Source organism: Penicillium chermesinum, assembly GCF_028974085.1.
Source record: "Penicillium chermesinum strain IBT 19713 chromosome Unknown utg000008l:1.0-1752722.0:1.0-1753981.0, whole genome shotgun sequence".
Taxonomy (NCBI): Eukaryota; Fungi; Ascomycota; class Eurotiomycetes; order Eurotiales; family Aspergillaceae; genus Penicillium; species Penicillium chermesinum.
The window spans coordinates 1008409-1019240 of record NW_026695318.1 but is presented as its reverse complement, the minus strand read 5'-3'; the positions used below and the strand labels follow the sequence as shown (position 1 = coordinate 1019240).

The 10832-nt window shown below is 55.5% G+C and overlaps 3 protein-coding genes across 3 annotated transcripts; 1 reads left to right on the top strand and 2 right to left on the bottom strand.

Moving 5' to 3' along the window:
* Positions 1-2385: 2385 nt before the first annotated feature.
* Positions 2386-4168, top strand: N7468_010176 (uncharacterized protein; the record flags this gene model as incomplete). Its single annotated transcript, XM_058479471.1, has 4 exons — positions 2386-2416; positions 2457-2950; positions 3156-3338; positions 3446-4168. The coding sequence occupies 4 exons, from the start codon at positions 2386-2388 to the stop codon at positions 4166-4168; spliced, it is 1431 nt and encodes a 476-aa protein (XP_058326039.1).
* A 697-nt stretch (positions 4169-4865) lies between these two features.
* Positions 4866-9066, bottom strand: N7468_010175 (PE repeat family protein; the record flags this gene model as incomplete). The annotated part of the gene is made up of 2 exons (XM_058479470.1): positions 4866-8602; positions 8709-9066. 2 exons carry the CDS (start codon positions 9064-9066, stop codon positions 4866-4868), a joined length of 4095 nt encoding a protein of 1364 aa, XP_058326038.1.
* Positions 9067-9298: 232 nt separating this feature from the next.
* Positions 9299-9703, bottom strand: N7468_010174 (uncharacterized protein; the record flags this gene model as incomplete). Its single annotated transcript, XM_058479469.1, has 1 exon — positions 9299-9703. The coding sequence occupies one exon, from the start codon at positions 9701-9703 to the stop codon at positions 9299-9301; it is 405 nt and encodes a 134-aa protein (XP_058326037.1).
* Positions 9704-10832: the final 1129 nt, after the last annotated feature.

The window sequence follows — 10832 nt, the reverse complement described above, 5'->3', positions numbered from 1 at the left end:
GCACCCCCCGGTCGACCCTGGGTTTGGAAGGTGCTGAGTAGACAGCTGGATGGGTTCTGCCTGAGAAGATAAGATAGCTGAATGGGGTTCTAGGTTCTAGGCTCTAGGTGCTAGCTCCAGTAGGAAGTGCGGAGATGGAGCCGCTGGAAGGTTTTCTTTCCTGTTCTTTTTAGGTTTTCTTTGTTTCCCTTTGAGCCCGGGTTGAATATGTCGTGAGGTAGTAAAACGGGGGTAGTTGGGGGAGGGGAGAAGGGCCAATAGCGATATTGGGGAATCTACAATGTGCGAGTATTCATGAGTGTGTAGTTGTGCACCGGTATTACACCCAAGCAGCACCCGGGTGGACAAGGCAGCCTCTAGTCCTGGTTCGAGGGTGGACTTTGGACATCGGATTGGATCCTGGAGCGGTAGGAAAGTTATCGACAGGGTTCGGACTGAGACGCGAACGGAGACTCGAGACTGTCGATGTCAGGCAACCCATGGGGCCCTCGATCCTACGAGACCTCGCATTGTTGACACCCCTGAACCCGCCCCTCTGCGCCTTTCAGTTTCAGCTCGGCTTCTCCGACTTGGTGATAGGTGAGCTTGAAGGGGCGGACCGCGCCCATCGGATGAGACTGGATAGGCTCCGGCTTGAAGGCTTGTCGATCCATGGGAGTGCGGTTCGTGGATGGGCTCGTATCACGAGGCTCTTTGCTAGATTGTGTACTATTTGCTGGATGGGGATGTGCTTGAAGCAGAAGGGATTTTCGAGGGATCGTCGGAAGATTTAGTGCAGGCGTCAGGCCAGAAAGCTTCGAATCCTGATAGACGGCTAAGCTGTCTACGTTTCTGCATATAGTCCCTTTGGGGAATGGATGATCCCGGCAGCTATTTTTCTATAGTTAGAGGCCCGAAGCTCCCCATGGCAGACCGGACGAAAAGGGTATACGGTCCTCGTCCGCAGCGGGCTCTAGGCTACTTCGAGCGCATTTTGCGCGAAGGATCCGTATCCGCATAGGAATTAGGGAGTCTAAATTGACGGAGTGAAGGCCTTATTGTTCACACCCTTTCCCCGTGCAGAAGGCGGCAACAAACAAGCGTTGCGGTGTGCATCTTCGAGATGCTTATTTGCGCTCTGACGACCCTTCACTTGCAGTAGAGCCGCTCCAAAACACAAGCACATTCGCAGTCACGAAATCCTTCAAGGCCGACGTTGCAGACAGGATCGCTGGTGGCGGCGCTAGCGATCCTGCGGACCGTGAAGAAAAAAAGAAAAAGCCAGATGCTCGGGCCTTGTGGAGAACGCAGTGACAACTACGCAGTATGAGCAGCCACCAGCCCACGGCCTTTTGCTCCGCCTATGGCAGCATCCAACATTTTCGCCATCGCTCGTGTTGGTGATAACCATTACGTTTAAGGACGCTCCACAGCCGGCTACTGCATGCATGCCAAAAACGTGTCCTTGATCAACAGGCCCACGCCCACCCCTCTTTCTGCCCTTCTGGCTGATTCGGGAAACTGTATCGAGGCCGAGGGCCCGCCACACACCGTCTTTTGTGATGCGGCCGCCCATACTCACGGCGGCTCTCAGATCGCTATTAACTGTAGATTAAACGGTGAGGATTAGAGGATTACTTCCTGACTTTCTGCATGTCTATTTGATGCGGTACAACCTAAAGGATCCCGACCCTTGTTTTGGTCTTATTCCCGAGCCTGCCCAGCTCGAGTCTCGAGAGTCCAGAGAGCCCATATCTCGATGCTAATTTTTTTTTTCTTTCCAATTTGGCGATCCTTTTCGATGTTTTTACTTTTGTTTTAAAAGAAATTGGTCGAGGTCCATTGCCCGTTAATTAGCCTTGTTCAGCCAGACGTCTTGAGCTGAGGTTGAGGTTTAGTCATATGGTTCGGGCGTGAAGCACCCCTGTCAGTGTGAGGGGTCGCTTTTCGCTAAGGGGATTTCAACTTGGACTTCCACAGTATGTTGGCAGACCTGGCTGACAGATTTTATACTGATAATGCGCTTTATTGGCAGGATGCTCCCTGGATAGCCAATCCTGAATCAAATCCCAGTCTGCTTTGAGTATCCTATAACCCTCAAGCATACGTAGATCGGTCTAAGAACGTTGAAAACGAAACGCGGGGGACGTGCAACTGCTCCGAGCTGAATCAAGATCATAAGCTTCAAGTCGAAATTTTCCCACACATAGTGGCTCCGCTGGACTAGCTCTGCAGTGGGTTGATGTACAGCTCTTCTCAACTGCCCCGGCCTCGTCAGGTCATGCACGAGGTGGAGGGGTCATACCTTGACGATAGCAGGATCGTCAAAGCTGTAGTGATCTACTTGATCACCATGGCTCCTTGCTTCGAAACCCGCTCTTAATCGAGCCCCAATTGCTCCTTCAAATGCACGATCAATCCCTGATCTACATGGCCGGTTAATCGCCTATGGCTACCATGACCCAAACAGGGAATAGGGCTGAGGCGGAAGAGAGGGGAAGATGTCATCATCTCCGCAAAGTCCTCAACCTTCTCAACATACGAAGACTGCAACTTAGTCACGACAAACGGGAAAAATCACGGTCGCGTCCGAAGACGGAGCTTCAAACCCCTCGCGACATCATCCCACTCGGATCTGGCCTGCGGCAAGGCCCAGAACCACACTCTTACCCACTATAAAACCCATATTTCCCGCGATCTCATCTTATCTGATGGATTGAAATCCCAGGCCTCTAATGGCAGCAGCAGTATGGTCGTTTTCGTCGACCTGGAGCACGATGCCCTCACTGATCACCCTGGGCCAACCCCCGTGAAGCCCTTCCCGCCTACGCTCATGGTCGCACCCGCGACCGCTTCGGACTTCCCCTCCCTCCCCAACCTCATCCAACGAGGACCAAGATGCCAGCCGGACACAAGACGCCCCTTGCAATCCAAACAGAAACGCCTTTTCCGCAGCCCTGAGCTGCTATCCGTTCGTCCCTCCAAACCTCGCCACGGGCTAAGCTAGATCTCCCCGCGAAACTAACCGCTTCCCCATAGCATCGTCAAAGAAATCGCCCGCGCAGTCGACCTAAACACCCTGCACGCCCTCTCACGAACATGCCGTCAATTCCACGCGAACCTCTCCCAATTCCGCCACCAGCTGGTCCGTGAGAACCCTACGCTGCGAAAACGAGTACATCGAGACCCTTACCGAAATGCTCGACGGCAACGCCGTGCTCCCCTCCAGCGTGAAATCCGTCCTCCAACTCCTCAGCCAAGGCAATGGTGTGCCAGGCCGCATGACCCGCGGCAAGGTCGCCCGATGCGCCCGTGATATGGTTGCTGAGTGTCGGCGTTGCACGAAGATCGTGTGTCGCGTGAGTATCGCAACCCTCTAATCCCAGATGATATGGGGAGGCGGAAACCTCGAGTCCGCCATAACAGTAGCAGCAGCAGCAGCAGCTAACCATTTCCCTCCGCGCAGAACTGCACCATCAAACCACCCAACACCACGGCCATGAAAGGCCGCGTGCGCCGGCTCTGCCGCACCTGCAACACCGCCCCTCTACAGCAGTACCTCACGCTCACCCCGCACGACCCCTCCTCCTCGCGCCCCCAGACAGACCTCCATGCCGCCTCCCTGTCCCAAAGAATCTGCACCTGCTCTGACGCCCTCTGGCTCTGCGTGCAGTGCGGCCAGACCCTCCGCTCCGCCGACACGACCTACCGGCGCGTCTGGGCCTGGCGCACGCGCTACAGCACCTACCTCGGCGGTGGGCTAGGCACGGGAATCGGCGAGGGCTCGCAGGGCGTGAAGTGCGGGCGTGGCGAATCCTGTCTCGCGGCACAGGAGATCGAGCTCGAGGTGGAGTGTGAGGCGGACGAGGGGGCCAGCGATAGTAGTAGCGTGGGGCATAGTCCGCCAAGTCATTCCGGGCATGGATATGAGGGGAGTGTGGACGATGGACATGATGACGAGGAGCCGGGGTATTTTCGGCAGGAGATCATTGGACTTGGGGGAGTCGTGAAACATAAGGCGAAGAAGAGGGTTATGGTGGGTGCCTGTGTGGTGGAGTTTGAGGATGAGCGGGAGACGGGGAAGTACCTTGTGCGAGAGGAGTGTGGTTCTGCGAGGGCGTGGTGTGGATGGTGTAATAGGGTTATTCCGTCGTCGAGAGATGATTTGGGTGTGCTGAGGGGTGGATAAAGTTATTCGGGTTCGAGGTGTAGGTAGGATTTGTTTCTTATATTGCATTGATAGCGTCGTGCTTAGCTGTGAGGTTCATCCCCAGTAGCTGTTTGAGGGGGCTAGATCTAAGAACAATTTCCCGAGAATATGGAAAACAGTACGAAATCGCGGAGGGCCATGAAAATTAGTGTATTTTTGGGTTGCATCATGTTCACGATATTGACGGTGTCTGACTGGTCCTTGGCCTCTTACCTGCTAGCACTACTGATGGCGCCGTGAGGATGCGCAGCCTCAAGTACCGTCAAGTTGACATCTATAAGTTACCAACTGGGAAGAATTCTCAACGCTGATCCTATCTGTCCTGGCAATCTCTAAGAATGGACAGTCTACTCAATATTATGGAAGTAAGTGAGGCTGCCAAGTCATGAAGATCATCGTTATAAGCGAACAAGGTGTCCAGTCTAAGATAAAAAGGTACTCCTGTAATGCAGCAATGCATCGCTTCCCATGCAACATCCATCAAAAATCATACATATATTTGTTCGTGGTCATAGAAATACGCAAACATGCTCAAAGAACAAAGGTTGGAATGGTCAAAGGATCAAAAAGGGTGGGAGAAGAGAACCAAAGTGGGTGGGAGAATAGAATCTAACAAAAAAGGTAGAAGTAGAAAGGAGTAGAATGTAAATGACCAATCAATAAGTAGTGACTGAGATCAATAAGCAGTGACAGATCGGAAGAAGCTCTTGATCCTAGACTCCTTAGGAGGAGAAGGGTCCCGGCGTCGGCGCGAAGAACGGCCAGACTTGCTGCTCACGTCGTCACCCTGGCGAGTACTCCTGGACTTGGACCTGCTGGATCTGGATCTGGACCTGGATCTGGATCTGGATCGCGACAGTGACCTGGACCTGGGTCGGCCGCTCGCCTCCCGCTCGCGAGACTTCGCCAAAGCAGCTTCCTCCTGGCGGATCTGTCGGCGAGACTTCCGCTCAGGCCGAACGCTCTCCTCAGGACGAGAAGACGAGCCGATAGATCGGGCGCTGGACCTGCGCTCGCTGCGAGGGGCAGTCTCTTCATGAGAGACCCGTTCACGAGTACTGCTGCCTTGACTGGTAGCGTTGGAAGCCCGACGAGGGCGCTCAACAGCCGTCACGGCATGCTTCGTACTGTTCACCCGCAGCAGAGGCTTCGAGGTATCCGACTGGCCATTGCTCATGTATTGGAGGAAAGTTTTCGGCTTAGGAGCAGAAGAAGACATCTGCCTCGAAGAAGGTGGAGGGGGCGGCGGTATCTGCATCTCGTGACTTGGTTCTCTGGTGGAGGTGCTACGCCTTGGCTTGATACTTACGCCCACGACAGGGACCTCTTTCCTGGAGCGTTCGGAGGATCGCTCGGACGGAGGAATGCCGCTTCTGGCCTTGTCAGCTGCGACGGCTTGTTCTCTCCGCAGAGCTCGTTCCTGCGCGCGCTTCTTCTCCTCGTATTGGCGCTTAGCTTCCTCCATGGCCATCGCCCAGCGGTGGGAGAAGGAACCGCGTTCGCTCCTCTGGGGTTGAAGCTGGATCTGGCGGTCCTCGGAGGACGCCTTCGAGTGTCGTCGCTCTCGCTCTCGCTCTCCTGATGCGCGCTTCCTGCGACGGCGGGATGATCGACCCGTTGTTGTCGCGTCGGCGGGCTCATCATGCTCATCGCGGATTGTCTCGTAGGTCTCACCAGGTGCTAGATACTCGGCCTCCGGCTCAAAGACAGGGAAGTCTCTCGGAGCTGAGGCTTCGCGGGGTATCAAGGGCTCTGGTTCCTCGTATGCGGGCTCGGGAACGGGTGCTTCGGGAGCGGGTTCCTCTGTTGGTGTGATTTCTTCGACAACAGGGGCGGCAATTTCCTCGACGAATGGAGCTTCTTCAGAGAAATAATCGGGAGGAGCTAACTTTTCAGCGGCTGGTCCCGGTCCGGGGGCAGCTTCCTCTGCTGGCGCCTCTTTAGGGAGCTCTTCTACAGGCTCAAGCTCAGGCTCAGCTGGAGCAGGTTCCTCGGAGGCTGGATCAGAAGGAGCCTCTGGTTCGTCCACAGTTGGTTCAACTGGAAGTTCTTCGGCAGCTGGCTCTTCAACTGGGATGTTCGTAGCTGCCTCCGCCTCAGCCGCCTCCATAGTTTCCTGTGCAGCGGCATCGGCAGCAGCCTTTTCGGCAGCCTCTTTCTCGGCAGCTTCGGCAGCAGCTTTTTCAGCGGCTTCTTTCTCAGCTTTTTCAGCGGCCTCCTTTGCAGCAGCTTCCTCTGCAGCGGCCTTCTCAGCAACCTCAGCAGCCTCTTTTGCAGCTTGCTCAGCTGCAGCTTTTTCGGCGGCCTCCTTTGCAGCAGCTTCAGCGGCCTCCTTCTCAGCCTGCTCAGCTGCAGCCTTCTCGGCAGCTTCTTTCTCAGCGGCCTCCGCGGCAGCCTTTTCGGCGGCTTCCTTTGCAGCTGCTTCCTCTGCAGCAGCCTTCTCAGCAGCCTCAGCAGCCTCTTTTGCGGCTTGCTCAGCTGCAGCTTTTTCGGCGGCCTCCTTTGCAGCAGCTTCAGCGGCCTCTTTTTCGGCCTGCTCAGCTGCAGCCTTTTCAGCAGCCTCCTTTGCAGCAGCTTCCTCTGCAGCAGCCTTCTCAGCAGCTTCTTTTTCAGCGGCCTCCGCGGCAGCCTTTTCGGCGGCTTCCTTTGCAGCAGCTTCAGCGGCCTCCTTTGCAGCGGCCTCCTCCGCAGCAGCCTTTTCGGCGGCCTCTTTTTCGGCCTGCTCAGCTGCAGCTTTTTCGGCGGCTTCCTTTGCAGCAGCTTCCTCTGCAGCGGCCTTCTCAGCTGCAGCCTTTTCAGCAGCCTCCTTTGCGGCGGCTTCCGCTGCTGCGATCTCTGCAGCGGCTGCCTCTGCGTTTGCTCTTGCGATTTCGGCAGCAGCTAGAGCCTCAGCCTCTTCTCGTCGTGCTTTAGCTTCCGCGGCTAGAGCCTCGGCCTCGGCTGCTGCTTTTTCTGCAGCTTCTTTCTCGGCGGCCTCCCGTGCGGCGGCTTCAGTAGCAGCCTGTTCGGCGGCAGCCTTTTCAGCAGCCTCCTTTTCAGCGGCCTCCTTTTCAGCGGCCTCCTTTTCAGCAGCCTCCTTTTCAGCGGCCTCCTTTTCAGCGGCCTCCTTTTCGGCGGCCTCGTTCACAGGAGTATCCGACCCATTCTCGGCATTAGCGCCGGCTTCTGCTTCAGCTGCCGCTTTTGCCGCTTGCTTGGCTGCCAATTGCTTCTTGTACTTCTTCAGTTTGGTTTTGCTCATCTTGGAGGTATCGGGCTCGGCCTCAGAATCAGCGGGCGTTTCAGCTTGTGACTCTGCTGACGTTTCTAGAGCAGTAGCCGATTCTCCATCTTGAGGAGCCTCTTCTGAGGCGGCCTCCGCAACAGGTTCTGCAACAGGCTCTTCAGCAGCAGCATTTTCCGTAGAGGCTTCCTCAGCCGCAGGCAGTTCCTCAGCTGGTGCTTCCGCTGGCGCTTCCGCTGGCGTTTGGGGTTCAGGCTCGGCATCCGCTGGATGAGCCTCTTCTTGCTCAGCTATTATCTCCTCCTTCACTTCCTCCAGAGCTGGTCCTGGCTCTACGGGTGGCTCGGAAGCCTCGGCTGTAGATGTTGCTTCCTCTGCAGCGGGTGGAGGTTGGTCGGCCTCGGCCTCGGTCAAAAGATCTTCGGCGGATTCAGAATCGGGTTCAGGGTCGGATTTAGCCTCTCCTTTCTTGCCCTTCTTGGCCTTCTTCTTTGCCTTTTTCTTCTCTTTTGCTGAGAGCTTTGGCTCCTGCGGTTCTTCAGGCGCAGTTTCCGGGTCAGCATGTGGCTGTTCCTCAGCTGCAGTGTCGGCTTCTTCGCCTTCAGGAAGCTTTGACTCCTCTGTGGCCTCTGCGGCGTCTGGCACGAGACTTCCAGCCTCTTTACCAGCCTCTCCCTCAGCATTGGGCTCGTCGGCAGGTGGCGTAGCGTCTTCAGGCACAGGTTCATCTGATGGAGCGTCTGCGATAGACTCTTCGCCCGCTACTGGTGGGTCGGCAGGTTCAGCGGCACCCTCTTGCTCAGGACCTTGATCGGCCGCAGCGTCCTCGGCAGCTTGTCTTGCCGCCTCTTCCTTTTCAGCTTCTACTTTGTCGAACCCGAGCTCAGGTTCACAGTCTGGAAAAGCTTCGTCTATCAAGGAATTAGTATCGAAATGCACCGCAGTGTAGGAAGAGTCCTTACCATCGTTTCCATCGTCGCCCTTTGGCGCATCATCTCCTGCCGGCGCTGAATCTTCTTTGGCCTTCTCGGGCTCGGCGCTTTCAGCAGGTGGCTCTTCAGGGGCTTCGTTTGGGGCTTCGCCCGTGGAATCCGCCGCAGGCTCGCCGTCTGGAGGCGCATCTTGGCTTTCCTCTTTGGAGTCTGCAGCTGCGGCATCTTCGGCTGGCTCTGGCTCAGCTGGTGTTGCTTCTGTATATTGTCAGTCGATGCTGTGCGTGAAGTGCGATCGCCTTTTTCTTTTCTTTTCTTTTCTTTTTGGCAATGTCTCTACGCCCATTGCATACATCGAACTTACCTGCAGGATTTTCTGGAGCTGCTGCGTCTTCAGCTGGAGAACTACTTGGGTCCTCTGCTGGAGCTTCTGTGGCTGGCTCTGCGGTTGGTTCTGCGGCTGGCTCTGCGGCTGGCTCTGCGGCTGGCTCCTCTGGCGGAGTCTCTTCAGAAGCTTCAGCAGGAGTGTCCTCCTTTGCTGGCTCCGGCGCTGGCGAGTCTAGATCCTTGGGTTCCTGGGGCTGGGGAGCGGTCAGATCCGCACTTGAATAAACGATGGGGTATTTTGAGAGTTGCGCATTGCTGCGATTGAATTTCTGATATTGAAATTGGACCGTCTGATACTCAAAATTGCGGGGGTTTGCATACTTGGGTTTCTGCATTTTCGGGACTTACAGTCGCCGGGTCGGCAAGGTCGTCCGCGATGACTTGGGAATCAGAGGGGTCCGATGATCCGACAGGGAGGCGGTTGGGGGCGGTGCTCTTATTATTCTTCCTCTTCTTTCCTCCTTTGCCCATGTCCTCGGATTAATGACGAATCATATAATTTGCGGACGGACTAGTGGCGCAAGATGAGAGAATATCGGAAACAAGGAGGGCGTGACAGGGCGAGCTTTAGGCCGGATGCAAGGGTAGTATGGGGTCACTCAATGGAAGTGAGAAATTGATGTAGAGGAAAACGAAATACTTGGCTGGGTAGGCCTGTATTAGAGGACGGAAGAGGAAAGGAGCATATGCTGGTTCCTCGGACGACGAAAGGATTACAATTGGATGGTCATGGTGAGGCAGCGTATAAGGGTTCGACGGGGTCCCTCCTTTCGGTGGATGGAGGCCAGAATTAGCTGCAGGGCCTTTGGGCCTTGGGAACGTCATCAACGAACTGCCCGACAAGACGGTGTGCCATTGGGCCACGTTGTCCTCGGACTCCATACCGTTGGGAGGTGAAGCCCGGTCTGCAATTAGGGCCGGGTGAGGACAGTATTGATATCCGTGCAGGGAAAAGCTTGCAGTTGCGGGCATCGCACGGATGGATCGGATTGGAGATCGGGGGATCCAGATGGCCTAGATGGGGAAAGTCAATCTGCAATAACATGGAGAACATGGCTTTGGCGAAGTGGGGGTCAGTGGCACCCGAACCCTTTTTTTCATTATTATTATCCAAGTTGATTCTTTATCGTAGAGTACAGGGAAACATCACAGGCCCCGCGCAGTGGAGTTCGGATCCAAATGGATCCCAGGGGGGGGTGTGAGTTGGAAATGGGGGTATTGGCAATTGAGATGATCAGGAATAACAGGGCGGGCAGTGGGTCGCAAACGAGGTGAAGCCACACCGAAGCGGGCGCTGCAATGTAGCCTACGAGCACAGGAACAAGTTGCTTTGCAGTTGGAGACTTCGATTTCTGCCCAACACTTCCCGTTTTCCGCCCACGAATGAGCTGTGCCGCCGGAGAGTCCCGAGACACCCATCAAGGCCATTCTCTCAGGAGATTTTGAGTCACCAGGGCCATTGGAGCTAGAGATGGGCTAAAATGGGCCAAAATGGGCCAGATGGCTGGTCAATGGGGCATGGTGAAGTTGGATGGAGTCGCGCGTAGTCATCATGACCCCACCCTGCGACACCGACACTTCACTCTTCACTCTTTTTGCCCCTCGGCAAATGGCTACCCAAGGGAGACTTCGGTATTCTCAGTGATTTCTCAGTGATTCTCAGAAAGGGCGTGCCCAGTTGCGATGAAGATCAAATTATGCTGCGCTACCTGTGATCTACCAGAAAGCGCACCGTGCAGATGCATCGAGGACTAAACCGCCAATTTGAACCTTGGAAAAGTCAATTGAAAAGAGTCAGGTGATCTGCATGGGAAATGATAGGCTGGAGCTCATGAATATCATGACCGTCCAAGATCTCCCGGGCTCAATTTCCCTGCCCCTCCTCCTGCCAAGGATGTCCTCCAGCCCCCCCCCCTTCAACCCGAACCCCGAAACAGTCGCCTGCATCGCCAGTTAGCCGCCCCTCCAATAGCCCAATACTGTGCCCCAAATCTGAATACCCGAGCCACCCGCCGCCTGTTGTTGTACGCCTAAAGGCCCTCGCTATGTTCTAAAATAGAGTCAATTGGCTTCGTAGGATTCCTGTACCTAGGTAGCAGAC